Genomic DNA, 17,171 nt, shown 5'->3' on the forward strand with positions numbered 1-17,171 from the left:
CAGCTTTAGTCTTACTCATTGAAACTGAAATAAGTGGAGGTATTTCTCTGCCTTGTGAAGTAAGAGAGGAATCATGGCCCTACCAAAGTTGTCAGAGTGTATTATTTGTCAGGGATTGCTGTGGAAAAGGCCTTCCGCTAATTTTAAATGTGCTTTAATGAGAGAAAATGGTCAGTCACAAGCATAAGGAGCCAGAGACAAATATTGCAGCTGTGGATTCGTAGGGAACAAAAAGTAACTCAGGAGTCAAGGGCAACACTAATGTAATAATTGTAGGATGACCACATGGTATAGTTTCATGGATACAAAGTTTGTATTGCCACTCATAATGGCAAATCCTGCTGTTTTGGTATGAATCTAGAGGAACTCCTGAACAGCAATGGAGTTACACCAGTATAATACGGCAGAGTGTAGCCCAAAAGCAATTGTTTCACTTCAGTTATACACAGGCAGCACCTGCTTGCTATTGTTGGCTACAAAGGACCAACTCACAGGAGCATCATAAAATTCTAGTTTATTGGATGGATGCAAAAGTCAGACCATAAACCTTAGTGCTGATCCCCTCAAACACACACACATTCATGTGTGCGCGCGCACACACATACACACACACACTCACACCCACTGTAGCTAGCTCTGAACACTAAGTACCATGTCAAGATATACCTATCCCCAAGCGCTGGAGTCTGCCGTCGATGGCCAGGCGAGGCTTCTTTCAGTGTGATGTTGCTTCAGAAGGGGGTCACTGGCTGGTCCTTGTGGCCAGACAGGCAGGGTGCTGGTCAGGTCAAAGGGCGCCGTTAGGGGTCATTTTTCGCTGCCTTTTATCCCTCTATGACAGACTTTGATGACTCCCCAATTCTCGGGCTTACCTAATCCAGGGGTTGACCTTGAGGGATGTCCCTCTTGACAGCTGCTGGATGGCAGCTGTCAGCCCCAGGGGTCCGCAGGTATGTGCAGTCTCAGGAGTCCCTTGATGAATTTTGATTGATTCACTGCCGTGATGAAGCTCTGGAAGTGGTTGATCAGGGGGTATTTCAGCCCCAAGGGTCCGTTTCCAGTTGATTACTTCAAACTGGGGCTTCCATACCTTTAACAGTGAAGTTTCAGGGAGTTCCTGGCTCTGTATTGATTCTTTCTTCTCCTTAGTCTGTGGTATGTAGGTGTTAATTGCCGCTCATTAACATGCTTATCCAGACTAGCTACTGTGATACACAATCGACTATGATTCATTCAGGGACCCGCTCCATACAGAGATTCCTGCTCTTGCTAGCATTGTTACATGGTACAACTTACTTTTAAACTTAAAGTACATTTGTAAAAGCATCTACAAGCTCTATTTTCACTATAAGTACACATTATATAAAAATAATAATATAATAAAAGAAAAAGATACAGGAAGGAAGAAAAGGTAGAAAAGAGAGAGAGCATCCCCAAAAGGGGGCAAATACTGCAAAAGGTGCTTTTGCCATATGGAGGAACTTCACATTTGAGGGAGGGGCAGGCAAAAAGGTTTCTTGCTACACTATGATTTCTGCATCCTTTTAAGTATAATTTCTATATATGCACATCTTTTATTAAAATTTTGTTTCCAGGGCCAAATCAGTTCCAAATTTTCAGCTTCCAAATTTTAACTGATCACAGCTCAATCATTCAAGCCTGTGCAGCACTACCACCAGCAAGCATTAGTCTAGGGCTTCAGATACTCCCAATCCATAGTAGGCATCCTACATGCAAGCCCCAAGCCCACGGGCTTTGGCGCTCAGATTCCCCTTAGCCTCCCTGGTCACTAGCTAAAATGCCAAAGGAGGGGGAAAGCCCAAAAAACAATCTCCCATCACCATCAATTGTGTAGCCATGATCCTTACATTTGGAGGCATTTGCAGATTCTCGCAGGCCAGCCTGTCCACTGTGCAAGGGATAGGCCTTCACCCTCTAACTACACTTGAGTCATTCAAGGCTGAAAATATGCCAGGTAAGTATATTTACATCTGCACCTTGCAAGTGTCTTTCTTTACTTGGGGAGAACTGCTTCCTTAAAGTAGGGAGCTCGGCCAGAGGCACTGCTCTCTACTACTGGTCATCAAGAGCCAAGCAGGTCCACTACTTGATTTTCTTTCTTTTTTTTTTTTTTCTTTACTGAATTCAAAGGCCAACTTCTCATCTGGTAAAGAAGGTTTGTATGTCAATGTGACAATGGTCAATGGAATCTGTATTCAGATTAAAATGTATTCAGGCAAGCTGCCAATGCATACTCTTGGGCATGGTACCAGGGCAAGCTGTAGGCATAAACAGACCCCATCTTCACCTTTCACCCTGCTTCTGACTAAATTCTTCCATTGTTTGCCTATGCGTACCATTCCCTGGTTTCTCACAGCTTGGTCTGTGGTTACCTTCTCAACCATCAGTGTAAAACTGCTACCCAATTACCTGTGGGGGTACATTTCTCACAAGAAAAAACCACACTCTCTCCAATCACTCAGTCCTGCTCTTCAAAGGGAACTTACAAAACACTTCCCAGAGATGAGCCTATGAACTCCACTTCATCAACCTCCTAGATACTAAAAATCATGGACTAAATATAGACATTGGATTTATGACACATTATAACCTGCCTGACATCTGGTTCCCCAGGTACCTCTTCACTATTCATCCCCCTTCTCTCCCCACCCACCTGGCCTGTCCCTCACCCATTGACTCCTCAATCTACATCTTCACTGACTACCTGTCTCGCACGCATACCAGCCCAGCCTCTGGCTGCTTTACTTTTCATTCCATCCAGGAAGAGCACACACCAACTGCTGACATTTCCTTAGCCTGAGGAAGGGTTTTTGAACCTGAAAGCTTGCTTAAAAATTGTTTTCCAACTATTTAAGTTGGTCTAATAAAAGATACCAGATTCACCCAAAGAACCTTGTCTGTCTATGACCTGTTGCGACTTTCAGAGGCAGTTCTCCAGCCCTGCTGCTGCTGTGAATAAAAGAAACCAAATGGAAAGAAATAGCCCCATCAGTCCAACGGAGAGTGGAGATATGCCAAGGAAGACAAATCCAAAACTCTCCAGGAAATATTTATCTATATATGTTCTTTGAACCATCCAATTGCAAGCTAACAGCTGGATCCCTTTCTCTTGCATGTCAGTTCATTACTATTTCCATTTGCTTTCCACATTCATTGTCTGTCTGACTCCCAAATCACTCAAGAAGCTGCACCTTCATTGCGGTGATACTGAATAGCAGTATTTACATTTTGACACCTCCTGAGCTGTTTACTTCATTCTTGTTACATTCCTAGGATGGGCTTAACAATCAAAGCCTCTCTGGGGGCTTTCCTGTCAATCTGACCACCAACAGAGCAAAGCTCAGAAACAAGAGCTAAAGAGCAGTTTAACTAAAGAGCTCTTAGGGAAATGCCCTTTCAGCTGTAGTCCACAGGTACTGGAGGAGGTGGATGATAGAAAAATCACCTGGCAAGTAAAGGAATGTATCTTCATATAAAACATACAAAAACGTCATATGAGAAGTACGGCTGTTAAGTCCCATAGGTCTGCAGCCCCCATATACTTATGAAACTACTTCTTTCCTTTCCCTCTCTAATTAATTCATTCCACCTCTTGTAAGAGCTATGCTCTGGGCCCTATTGACTTTCACTCCTGCTGCCTAATGTGCAAAGAAAGGGCCTTTAGAAAACCTCTTCAGGGGAGATTTTTTTTGAAGATGCCTAAAGGAACGAGGAGTCAAGTTAGTGAGACTTGTAATCCCAGATCATTGTGCTGCTTTGGAAATCTCCCTTTTTAACTGCCCAGCCCACTTTTATTCTAGGAAACTAGATGTTATTCCAATGGCAGCATAGCTTTTTTTGTGTAATGAAGACATGGTGCCATGTGTACAGCTACACAAGCATGGGGCGAAAGGACAAAAGCCATTAACAGCTTGTGCTGCTGTCCAGCTGGGGGAGCTCTCCCTGGCCAGCAGCACCACTGAAGGATGCCTCTACTAAGGAGTCTTTTCTCCAGGGTCTCTTGGGCAGCAGCAAGTGCATGCAGGAAGCTGGGGGGACACCCTGCCCAGCCACAGTGCAGCCCAGGCAGCAACAAGTAGGCAGACAGGGAGGAGACACCCCCCTCACCCCCCGGCCACAGTGGTTCTCCCAGGCATCAACATGCACAGGGGGATGGGAACTCCCCAATTCTTCCCAGGGGTGCAGGGAGTTGGGGATACCCTGCCTGGCCTCAACCTGGGATTTCTTCTCCCCCCAAGCTTGTTGCTGTCCCAGAGACCTTGGGTTTGCACTGTGGCTGGCAGGGTTCCTCCTCCCCCCGAGCTTGCCTGCTCTGTGCTCAGGTGGTGTGGGGGGAGGGGTTGGTATTTGTCCGGTCTTTCAAGCTGCTGGATAGTGGGTATAAAGTTGGGGCTCAGATCTGTGCTGAGACGGAGGGTTCCTCCTTGTTCTTTTTCAGAGAAGTTTACACTGGAGTGGAACAGTGCAGCCTGCGATGCCAGAGGATCAGCAGATAGCTATCACACACTGTAGTTCTTGTTACACATGTAAATTCAAGCTGGATTGAAACCAGCTATAACATCAGTACACAGTTTCAATGTCTAACATTATAGCTGGCTGAACTTTTCTATGGCTCGATACCAGGTGTAGCTGGTCTCAGTTCATCATGCAATTAACCAGGCAACTGTGCAATCACTGAAAGTGTAGAGGGAGGCCTAAGCTACCTCAAACCAGTTCATCATCATTCATCACCATCCCAAACTGAGTGTATTTAATATCCTCCTTACATATACTGGGCAATTATGTACTCTAGGCAACTACAGCAAGTTATTCTCACTCATTCTCTGAGGGAATGAGTTCGTTTGTTTTTTTCCCTAGCCTTTTTTTTCTGCTAAACATTGTCAATTAAGCCAATTTCCATTAGATGAAATGGACAGGGATTAAAATAGCTCAGTAGTTCTGGATTCTTTTCCCTGTGGCACATGGGAACTTGTTTCATGTAGGTGCCAGTATTCCAGGTGTTAAGCATCTGTATGCTAATTACTGTATACCTGTTGTGCTGTCAGCACAAGTTCTCTGTTTGTATGTGATGCTCTGAAGGCAGCTAGAAAATTGCTGTAGTGAAATTTGTCCACGAGAGGGCAAAATAGCCATCAACAGGCATCAGTTGGTGCAGTGTGAATTCAGTTCTTCCCCTTCAAATTTTACATTTGTTTTGTCTTCATCTCCCCCATTTCTCATAATGAGTGCTGCTGCACAAATGTACTGTGTGTTTTAGTGAAGCAAAGGCTAGTTTCAAACCAGCTGCTGTTGCCCTGTGGGGTTAGGCCAACTCTCAGGATCTCAATATTGCGCTGTTAGGCAGGAGGGTGTGACACAATTGCACATTTATAAAAACACAAATCAATTAGGTGCATACACACAGACTACCAACTCAGGCACATACACATCCAAACCAGCCTAGGCACATGCATACCTATCACCAATTCAAGTACATACACACTAAAAATTAGGCAAAAAACAATTGTCAATACTTACACACTCAGTACACATATGACTAACGCATATATCATTCACATGAGATATATATATATATATATATATACACACACACACACACTCACCAGTTCACACACACAACCCACCTACACATAGGTAAGTTCCCAACTTGGATGGTACAGTATGCATGTGTCTGCTTGGGGTACCTGAGATACTTGGGGGAAGATTAAGGTGAGAGAGAGAGAGTTAAAGTTGCTAGATCCAGGATTAGAACCAGTGGACTAGAGAGAAGCTGGCTGAAGAACTGAGGCTTGGGTTTACTTTAGATCAAGTGGCCCCAGGGTTACTCGAGGTCATAGGTGCATGGGAGGAAAAAAGGAGGTACAAGGAGGAGACAGCCAGGAAAGAAACTGAGGCAGAAACCTGGTTGCTCAGGGGAAAAGGAAAAGGCAGTGGGGATAAGACAGTGGAAAAGAAACAGGGGGTTTGGAGGCAGAGAGGAGCTCAGGACAGGTGTTGGAGGTGGCAGTGAGACAGAAGCAGGAGAGGGAGAAATGAGACAGGAGTTAGAGAGCAGAGATTGGAGCAGGGCCAAACCACAGTAAAGCAAAACTCAACTTAGGAGTCCAAATAACAGTTTTATTAAACAGACAACATACTACACAGCCCCATGAAGTTACTGGTTCACACACACACACACACACACACACACACACACACACACACACAAGCACTCACAATGGCAGCAGAAGAAAGAGACTGAGTGGAAGGGTTGGAGTCCAGGTAGGGAAGAGAAGCTGAGTCGCAAGCAAGGAACATGATAATAGAGGCTTTGTCCAGTTTAGGACACTAGATCTTGATTAGTGGCTTTCCAGCTTCATCACAAGGGCATCTTTTTAAGCACATTTGTCATGACCAAGTAATTTTTTAAGTGTTTGTTTGCAAAGGGAGGGTTACAGCCCTAAGCTGTGTTGCTTTGCCACCTTTTTCTGAAGCTCTTGTCTTCAGATGGAATGAAAATCCAGCACCTCTTACAACCCTCTTCCCAAATTTGGATAAGATCTCTCTAACAAACTGGTCACCTGTTAGGAACTCTTGGGATTATAAATTTTAAAACTGCTTATTCCTGTTAATTTGATAAGTATTAAATGAAAACATTATCTATATACATTAATTATTTGCTAGCAATATTCATATTTGGAGATTTTAATATCGTTTGCTTTTTGCACTCACTCCTTTGAGGAAGGCTCACTTTGACAGGGACAGGGACTGTCAATAGCAATACTGAGAGGCCTGGGTTTCTTCTAGGGATCCACGCCATGTCGTAAGAGTGGCTCGTCTGTACAAGAATACCAAAAGGCCACACTGGCATAGATGCAGGTATGAATACAAAGTTGTACTCTGTTATTATATAGGAAAAACAATCCACCCAGGTCAAGATAGGCTATCACTTTTACTGAAAGCATATTTCTGCTGGTGCAAGTATACCGGTGCCAGGGATTTCTACTGGTATAGGTGTGTTGGTCACACCTCTGACCCCTTGATACTCCAGAAGAAGTCTGTAATGAAGCACAGTTTTGGACCATCCTTCCTTGCTAGCCAGGGTCTTTATGGACGGTTGTACTGTTCCAGCGTGCTGAGCCAAGCTACCATCAACAGATAGCGATGGCTGCCCAAGGGCCAAACAAGCCTGACATTCTGACTGTGTTTTTTGCAGTTACCCAGAGAATCCCATCAGCTTCAAAAGGTGCCCAGATGTGAGCTGAGTCACATGGTCTGTGTAACTACAAGGTGTAGGAAGGAAAATAAAGAGGCAGACTTTTAGACTGCATCTAATAGAACAAATATGGACTGACTTGTTGGGACATCTAAGCCTTCCTACTGAAAATCCTGCAAGACCTCTAGGGGTAGATGGGAGTAGTGATATATACTGTACATCCCACCATGGCCATGGAATGGGGCTGCCAGCTCACAGCTGAGACCCTTTGTGAAATTCAGGTCTGTGCTGAGTGGCCCTCTAGTACTAGAGCTTTAGGCATCTACACTCTTCCTCTTAGCCCTCTTCTCATAGTTTTTCAGCCTCATTACAACCATTCCATGAAAAAGCACTGTCCATCTTTGCTCTTCTTGAAACGTAAGTGTTAAGTACTTTAGGTGTTTTTGGTAACCGTGTTGGTCTGAGACAAAAAGAAAAGCAAACACCTCAAACTCTTGGTTCGGAAATGATACCTTTTATTAGACCAACTAGGAAATCGCAAAACAAAATCATCTTTTTTCTGCAAGCTTTTGGGCTCAAACGCCCTTCATCAGGCCTGGGAAAATTAAAGATGGTAAAAAATCCCCGTAGGTAGGACATAAACTTCATTTTTCCAGAGGGAGCTGGAAAATCTGTCCCTCTGGGTCCATGAGAGTGTCTCTGTGAGTTGTTCCCTGCAGAACAACAAGAAAGATTTTTAAACCTCCCTGCTTGCCATTTGACACCTTTAGGGAAAGAATCCTACCTGATCTACACAACAAAGAGCAACTCAGAACAACTCTCAGAGACTTTCTCATAGACCCAGAGGGACAGATTTTCCATCTCTAGCTTCCTCTGTGCAAGTTTATTTCCTGCCTGTGGGGACTTTTTACCATCTTTAATTTTCCCAGAGCCTGATGAAGGGCGTTTGAGCCCAAAATCTTGCCCAAAAAAAAGATAATTTTGTTTTGCGATTTCCTACTTGGTCTAATAAGAGGTATCATTTCTGAACCAAGAGTTCTAGACTTCTGCATTTCTTCAAGTGCTTTAGGTGACAGAGAATAAACAACTGATGCATCATATTTACATGACTAGAAGTGAAATGCGAGACCCCTGGAGAAGCACAGAGGGAACAGCAGCCCTTAAATGTGATGCCACAAGAGACTGTCTTCCTTTCACAGTTCCTCTTCTTTGTTTCCCTCCCTACTGTGGGTGAGATAAGAAGCAGGGTGATATCAGCACATAGGGCCCCTGTTTGTTTTCTCAGCACCAAGATCTTTGACATGTTCAATCACTCCAGTGAAGATCAGGAGCACTCCAGTAGTCCCTGTTTTTTCAGTCTAAGGACTACCCTGGAACACCTAGCTGATTTACAGTATTGTTTGCTGCTGCTGCTTGCCAGGTAGCTTTTCGTGCTTTTTCCACAGCCTATGTTGTAAAATCCTTCCTGACTTTCCCAAGAACAAGGCTGTATGCTGACTGTATTGCAGTATTCCTTCAGGCTGTTTCATTCTGATTGAATAGGTCACTCTACTGCTATTATTCTGCATCCACAAACTTTAAAAGAGCAATATAAAAAGAACAGACACATTTTGAAGCAGGGGGAGGCAGGGAGAGTCACTAACATTGCTTGGCCTGTAATGGAGTGCACTCTAAACACCACTGGTGGATCCAAAGTGTCAATTTTGCAGCACATCTAGAGGCAGTGAGAGGCATTTGGATTGTCTCTGGATGGAAACTGCTGTTCCTTGTAATCGTTCTATGATGGCAACACATAGCCGTGGGGTTTCTGTGCAGGGTGGGGGGCAGGGCTCTCCTCAGCTCTAGCACCTGTATCAGTTCCTGTTCTTGAAGTGACATTTTGGAAAGACTGGCAGGTGAATCTGCCACCGAAGGTGGAATTCAGTGGCTACCTTTGTGTAAAATCTTGAGATGAGCCTTCAAGGAGGCTGTCCAACAGTATAGGAAAAACTTGCCATCAGCACTTGGATCCCTCACTCACAAAAGCTATCTCTGTGGACAGATACAGGAACTCAATAGCAGTTCAAACAGTAGACTCACCAAGGCTGTCAGAGCTAGATTCAGGTCTTGCTGAAAGATTGGATCAGTCACCGGACAGGGATAGGAGGAGTACATCAATCAGACCTCAGAGGAACGTCACTACTTCAGTACTGTGGGAGAAGACAGATTTTCTCTCTGGCTCAGTGGCGATATGAGATAGCAGGTAAGAAGTGCACCCTGACAGAGTCAAGACAGAAGTTGCAAACCTGCATCTCTAAAAGGGTGTCCAGAATGGCTAGAACATCCCAGCCTCCCCAGGAGGTTTCGATTTGCATACCCAAGCTGAGAGCCTGGCTCACTTGACAAAGTGGGCCTGTTGGATGAATCGCTCTGACAGGAGATAAGCAGATTCTCTCTAGATGGAAAGTCCCTCTTTACTCCGAGAGCAGAGTCCTGGGGTTCCCCAACAACACAGAAAGATGGCCTGGGGATCCCAGAGGGTGCTGAGGAGCACCATGTCTTGGTGGAGCTGTGCCTGGATATGCCGTGCCAGTGGGGAAGCCTATGCTGGAACCCTAGCACTGAGGATGCCGTGGCACTAGTGAAGATACTGCTGAATGCTTCAGGCACTTTCCCCTATTTTACTATGGATGGATGGTCTGTCTGGATCCAGGCATTGGTACTGATTTAGGATACTTCCAAGCTCTGTTGGGGACCATGCAGGGCCATGATATTTGGGGAGCAAATGGGTAAAGAGGAAGCAAGGATCATAAAACCCTAAGGTGAGGATTTTCCCTTTAAATTTTCCCTAGGCAAGAGCTTACCAGCAGATAATGGCAACTTCTTGGATGCTGATGACAAGTGTCCTGGAGAAAGCCTCTATGCCTGGAGGAGTTGTACCCATTTGCATCTTATGCCCAAGAGTCTGAGGATGACTATAAATGTCCCCAGTATGTAAATCTGAAGCCTGGCTTCCTAACCTAGGTCATGGATAATTTGCATATGGTGCATTTCCCAGGGACATGTGCCTGTCCGGGGCAAAATAAGCACTGGGTGGGCTCATCCATGGCAGACCCAACCACACTGTAGGTTTTAGGCACAATGGCTTTCATGGTTGCTAGTTTTCTAAAGCAAAACATTTTCAGTGAAAACACATCTACAGAAGCCATTTTTTTTACTGAGTTACAATTAAGAACAATCATAGAGAAGTAGGGCTGGAAGGGACCTCCAGAGGTCATCTACTCCCCCCTGCCTTAGACACAATCATCCCTATCCAAATCAGCCCATGCAGCCATAATCTAAACTCCTTCTTATGTAAGACTACCATCAACCCTGGCACAGCATAGACCTAACACCCTAACCTGCCACAGGTAAAGCAGGCGAACTGTGGCAACCGATGGCCAGCCTCTATAAAATGTTGTTAATATAAGCACAAGAGGTCCCAAGTAGAGGGCCATGGCCCCTGCTACCGAGAGATTACTGCAAATTGTAGAGACCTACAGACCTGTACCTGCTACTTAGTTCTGTGACAGGAAACTGTACTGAGAACTGAAGTAGGGGCTTGGTTAAAGGAGGAGAAAAATTGAGTCACTAGGAGTTTGAGTTCATGAGGTACATGCCTCCCCCACAAACAAAGCAGAATGTGCAGGTGGACAAGCACTTGAAGGAAGATGGTGCTTTCTCCACCCATAAACCATGGTGTTTTGCTGCTTCTTCTTGGAGAGTGGGCAGTAAATGGCTGCAGGAAAAGGGGATGTGCTAGCTGGTGCATGATGTCTCACATGCTATTAGGCAAGCTCTTGCCCAGCGGGGAGTTGCAGGTAAAATTTCAATAGCAGCAGGAGCCTCCCCTTCCTCCTCCTTGTCCAGGCTCTAGGTGCAGCAGTCCATGTGACTTCACGGCTGGCAGCAGGGAACTGATCTCATTTCCTGGCGGGGGCGGTAGTGTGAAATGGGACACAGTGAAGGGGTCTGCTACTGCTAGCTGCTGCACATTTAGCAGTTAGCTGTTAACACACTGGGGGAGACATGCTCCAGGGGGCTGGCCTACAATTCTAAAGAAGGAAAACAGGAGGTAGGCCTCCAAAGAGAATGTTTTTGCTCTAACCTAAGGCACCACAGCAACAGATGTCATCCAATCTGCTTGGATTCTTTATCGGATGATTTACTGTCCTCAAACAACCATGGAACATCTCAGCTTCCTAGTCACATCTTCAGATATTGTATATGCCTTAAAGCAGGCTGCCCCAATTATGCCCAGATGAGTGTTGCAACAGAACTCAGCAGCTGACCTCCTCTTTAGCTTGTGGAGACTCCAGACATTTAATTGTAAACCACCTGAATCCAAGATGTTGGTTCAGAGCCCACATAGGCTTGGTTCACATCACTGGCTATAACTCCATTTCAGATTTTGTTGTACGCTGCCTTTGGCCCATGAGCAACACTTTGGTCAAAGCTGCCTACAAAAACAATAGAATGAGCCTTTAACCACCGGTGTGTTAAGCAAAGCTAAATGCGCTGCAAGTTGATGTTGTCACTCTCAGGCTAAACTGTCCCTTTATCTTTCATTGAATATGAAATCAGAAGAAAATAGTGTGAAATATGAACTGCATTCCTAAAGAAATGTACACTTCTCCACCTCCAGTTTGTTGCTCCTTAAAGGTATGCATCATCATAATAGCTATTTTTTGTTAGCTTCCTCTTTGCCCATTATACTCTCACCCCAACAGCAAAAAATACATTACCCCATGCTCATGTTTGAGCAAACATCCACTGAAAATCTTTTCTTCATAGTGTTTGCACTAGCATCCCTTTTTTATTTGGCAATAATCTCTGCAATTCTCCCAGCCCTCTCCCTCCCTTAGCATCATGTTAACACCACACAAAACACACTTGCAGTAGCATATTAGTTCACTGATGTGTTTCAATGCATTTTTAACAGAGCACTCTGCTTTTCCCTTTCCGCTAGTCCTTGGGAGAAATGATTCAATTTTTTTTGCAGAGTATATGGAATAGCTATTTGAAAAGAATGTGATGCAAATGTGAACATTTTTAAAGCAATTCAAAGGAGTAGAAAATACCACATAAACTGTGCAGTCAACATCCAGCAGGGGAAGAGGAATTAAGAGTCACCAAATCTCAAAGTCAGTATTTTTTACAAGACTTATATCATTTATTTTTAAACACTGGTATTCCATATTCCACATCAAATTCACAGAGAAATAAAGCACCCAGGTCCATGCTACAAACTCAGCCTGGTATATCAATTCCAACAAGGGTATAATTTCCAATCAGCACAGCTGTGGCAGCAAAAACTGCTGTTGCAGACACAAATATAGCAGCAAAATTGCACTTCTGCTGTTAGAATGTATGTCTTTCAGGGACTGGGTGAAGGAAACTAAAGAGCAAAAATACTGTTTTGCCATTGTAAGCTGTATCTACATTAAGGTCATGGGCAGATGTTCTCTTCAATGCTGAGTGCCTGTGGAGTGCTACAGCTAGGGAGGGTGCAGATGTAGCACCTCCTGAAACAGGTGCACGCTCCACCAGAGTGCTCAGTGCTCTGCTCCCCAACTCTTGAGGAAGAGGGCAGTGGGACAAGTACAGCAGACAGCCAGTTAGTGCTCTCCTGTGCAATCAAACTGTGATACCAGTTGTCCTTGGAAACCTCCGGAAGCTAAGAGGCATACAGGGATTCATGCTCTCCAGCTCTCTGGCTGCAGGCTTGTGTGTGTATGTGTGTGCACATGTGTTGGGTGGTGGGAGAGTAATGCTCTGAAAGTGCTCTGAATTTGAAATGTGCCAATACAAGTGGGTTTGGAGAACTACCAATGCTTTACAAAGTTATACTGATAAGTATGTTAATGAAAGCCTTGCATGTCTACACCTGGCCTAGTTTTTGCTTTGTCTGCAGATGCAAGTGAAAAGGAGAGTTTTTATCTTGTTTCCTTGATACAATGCTCGCAGTGTACTCAGTGTCTGAGAAAATATTCTTTGGGCAACACACAATTTGGCTGCTAGATTGGATTCAGCTCCCACTTGGGGACCTTTCCTACCTGTAATCGTTGGGGAGGGGGGTGTGTCTTGCGGAAGTCCAGCAAAAGACAGTGCAACAGCATTTGGGGATAAGAGGCACAAATCCTGTACAGAGGAGTATGTGGACCACCTGAGAGGTATAGGAACTAGCCCAATTTCCAGAGAGCTCACCTTTCTTTTGAAACTCTCAGCATGACGTGGCCTCCATGAGCCATGCTGTTCTGCATCCATAGGACATGCTGTCCTGCTGCCACAGTCAATGAGGATGCTGATGAGAAAGGGCAAGGCACAGTTGGCTCGGTTGCTGAAGAAATTCTTTCTTGAATAGCTGCCAGAGCATAGAGGGTTACACCAATAATGTGCATAGTAAACGCGTGTGCATTCCTCACACAAGAAAAGAAGAAAAACTAGGAGAAGTAATGTCTTGTACTATAAACATTCCTCCTGAGGATGGGACAGAGAGCACCTTATATAGCTAGGTTCCTGGTCCAAATCAAAACGAGGTCATCAGTCAACAAAATCAGCTCAGGGACCTGAGTCAGTGAAAAAGCATCTCTCTCCCTTGCAGAAAACATCACCACTGGCTGTTGGCATTTTCCACAGAGAAGGCAAAGATAGGCACCAAGAATGCACTCTTTTGTCATGCTAGCTCACTGGATTCTTCAAGTCATTGCTGTGGCATGCTGGCAGCTTACACCATTGCTATTTGCACGCGACATGGTTTATGGATAAATAAGTGACTATTCACATACTCTTAGTTCACACAAACTGACTTTTTCAGTGGACAAAATAAATACTAGACAGAGCTGTCAGGCACAAAAGCAGGCCAATTCTGGACTTCGTACAAAACCTGTAACATTATTAAAGGCTTATATACAACTGGCTGGTGAATGAGCAACACTTATATTTGAATCATTTTTTAGTACAAATAAGTCCTGTGACCATTTCATTGACAAAAATAAATCCAAGTATTGGCAGAAAACAGACACCTGTGCTTTTGGCTGGCTCCTTTGCTGGTCATTTTGTTTTAAGAGGCAGTTTGCAACAGCAACATAAATTGTGGAAATGGCATGCCATGTTGAGAAGAATTTTCTACCTTTACCAGAAAACAGCAATAAGCTTCAGCTATTTTTATTTCATTAGTTTAATATTTGTAGCCCTATCTTCTTGCCAACTTCTTTTAGTAGAGAGTAAGAAAATAAAGGCACATAAAACAACAGAGAAAGAATGACAAAATGTATAATGGCTTGCTCCTGAGGCAAAAAAGGGATTATTATATATAGAATTATTATACTATATAATAAAAAAGGGATTATTATATATCCAGTTATTATTCTATTTAAGGAGAGTGATCACGAAAACTGAGGCTAGACGTTTAGGCACAGGTTAGTGCAAACAAAAAAAATAAGAAACAGCTCAAAGGATGCTGCTCTTCCCATGTTTCCTTTGGCTCCAATTAACCAGGAGGCCAAAGAGCCTGCACAAGGCCCTTTATGCCTGTCCCTCATCGAGTGAACTTGCTTTAGACCTTCTGCCCTGGGCCTGGACCCTAGTCAGCTTGCCTAAATGGGTTTGATTTAGAAAAAAAGGGCTGTGGTGGAGGTGAGCTGCACCCACAGGAAAGGGGAGGTTCTGTCTCTGCTACATACTTCCCCTGAGAATGGTTTCTAGTTCCTGAAAGCATACACCTGGCTGAGCAGTTGAGTCATCACCACTGTCTGCATGTTGAAGAAACAGATAATGATACTTATCACTCCAAAGACAGAAATTCCTGGATAACTCAGTTTCCCCTTTCCATGGGTTAATTCTGCATAAGTGTGAATGAAGTCCAGTATGCAAATACAAATTGACAAGAAGGAAAACAGGAAACTTGGCTCACCTTTAAGTATGTGTTCTTGGATATCTATTTTCCTGTATTGTAGGATACTAAAAAGAAGCTTCTAAGCTTTCTGATTTGGCCATTTTAAAATGTAGACATTGAAACAGTTCTTTGGTCATCTAAAAAGCCCAGTTTACTTCTGAGGTTAAAAGGAAGTGTTCACAGTGAATCCTCCAAGAATAAGTTCTTTAAGGTCTTTTCTAGTCTTGACTAAGATAATGCAAAAAAATCTCAGTGACCATGAAATGTAGAAGAGGATTTCAGGCAAATTTCCCAGGCACAGTGTGTAGCAGTTGTTTTGTTAAAGGTTAACAGTCAGAGAGGAAAGTTTTCCCTTTTGTAAAAGGATGGAAGAAATCAGAATTACTTTTTTCCACCTTTAAGATTATACAGATCCTAATGAAGAAGTGTAAACTCTCCAGATGAGGTTTTATTATTCTTATTGCAATTAGTTGGGAGCAACAGAGCAGTTCAAAGGACAGAAATAGCATTTCTCTGTAAAGCTCAAGAAATTCAGTTTCTCCATTATAATTTATTTTGGTGCCAGCTTCTTTGGTCCAAATACTGTTTGTTCCTTCCTTTGCACAAATTTTTCAAGTAGATCTTCACACACTTTTGGAATACAGTCCAGTTGCAACAATATCCACTCTCTTTACTCAGTGGTTGGTTCTTTGGTTTCACTTTTAGCATGGCACAGACATCTTGCAATGGTGAAAGTCACACAGCTGCATCTTTAAAAAGGAAGCTAGTGTCAGTTGGGTAGCCGCAAACAAATTATTTGATTTGATTAAAGGACACACAGGAAACATTCTTTTTGAGGAGGCAAACAGGAGATCAAGCATTCACTGATTATTATATGCAAGTTATTTTGCTGTTAACAGCTGCTAGTAGCTGCTAACACATTTCAGTATTCACTGAATTCATTAAATTACCATGTCATCAATACAGGGAGTAATAGGGTACAGAATGTTAATATATCCTTCCATAACAACTCTGCCATGGAAGATATAAATATAAATTTTGAATAAATTCTGTGCTTCATATTAACATTTGACACTTACCTGTTGACTGAGTAACACAAGAGACCTTGTAAGATGACCACATGCTCAATATGCAGAGGAATGTAGCTAGGAAACCGAAGACCTGTTAAAAAATGGTGTATTTAAAAAGCGTTTTATGGAATCTATGCAGTGCAGAGTCCCATATATTCAAATCCTGTATTGTTGCATAACAGTATTAACTGAGAGGGGAACTCCCCTACCAGAGGAAAATGTGCTTATGTGAGGCCCATGTGTGATGTGCCCTAGCCAACAGCTGTGACATATGAATTATTCAAACCTCAAAACTAGGAATATTTTCAGTGGGACACAGATCCTGTGCAAGAACCTTTTACACAAATGAAGATTCCTTCCTGCAGCCATGGAAACATTCTTATTTTTAGATGCTAAAGTTGGAATTCATATTAGGGGTGTGTGAAGCAGGCCATATTCGATTCAGATTCGGTCCGAATCGGGGACAGTGATTCAATCTGATTTGGATCACTGTCCCTGATTCGATTCAGCCGAATCTGAAGATTTGATGCTGATTTAGGGAATCAGTGATACGGCCACAGATACAGCTTTAAATGTTTTTTCTACATACCTTGAGGTACCAGGTGTGGATCATGAATGCTGTGATGCTGGGACAGATGGAGCATCTCACAGAAACATAGGGGGCCCCCCCCACATGCTCAATGGTGAACCCGGAAGTGGACCAGAATTACTTCCGGTCCACCAGAGAGCACGTGGTGATCGGCTCGGTGATTGGCTGTGGGGGGACCCCAGGTTGCCCCCAGACCCAGGAGGGACAAGTTGCCAAGCTGGGGGGGCACAGGCCTCCTGGCATGCTCCCTGGTGGACCTGCAAGTCGACCGGAAGTAATTCTGGTCCATTTCTGGGTCTGCTGCCAAGTGCACTGGGGACCCCACCATGCTCCTGTGGGATACTCCATCCACCCCAGCATCCCAGCATTCACAAGCCACCT

At 43.9% G+C, this 17,171-nt stretch overlaps 1 protein-coding gene across 1 annotated transcript in view; it reads right to left on the minus strand.

The window, feature by feature from the left end:
- Positions 1 to 12,372: 12,372 nt before the first annotated feature.
- Positions 12,373 to 17,171, minus strand: part of CMTM7 (CKLF like MARVEL transmembrane domain containing 7) — a 35,763-nt gene continuing 30,964 nt past the window's right edge. The window contains exons 4-5 of the mRNA XM_090046458.1: positions 16,211 to 16,292; positions 12,373 to 15,880 (exon numbers count right to left, since the gene is read on the minus strand). Coding sequence (XP_089902584.1) covers positions 15,867 to 15,880; positions 16,211 to 16,292 — 96 coding nt within the window. The 3' untranslated portion in view covers positions 12,373 to 15,866. The remainder of the gene's footprint in view (positions 15,881 to 16,210; positions 16,293 to 17,171) is intronic.

The sequence above is a fragment of the Crocodylus siamensis genome, chromosome 5, assembly GCF_052110815.1.
Source record: "Crocodylus siamensis isolate JL-2025a chromosome 5, ASM5211081v1, whole genome shotgun sequence".
In the NCBI taxonomy this organism is placed as follows: Eukaryota; Metazoa; Chordata; order Crocodylia; family Crocodylidae; genus Crocodylus; species Crocodylus siamensis.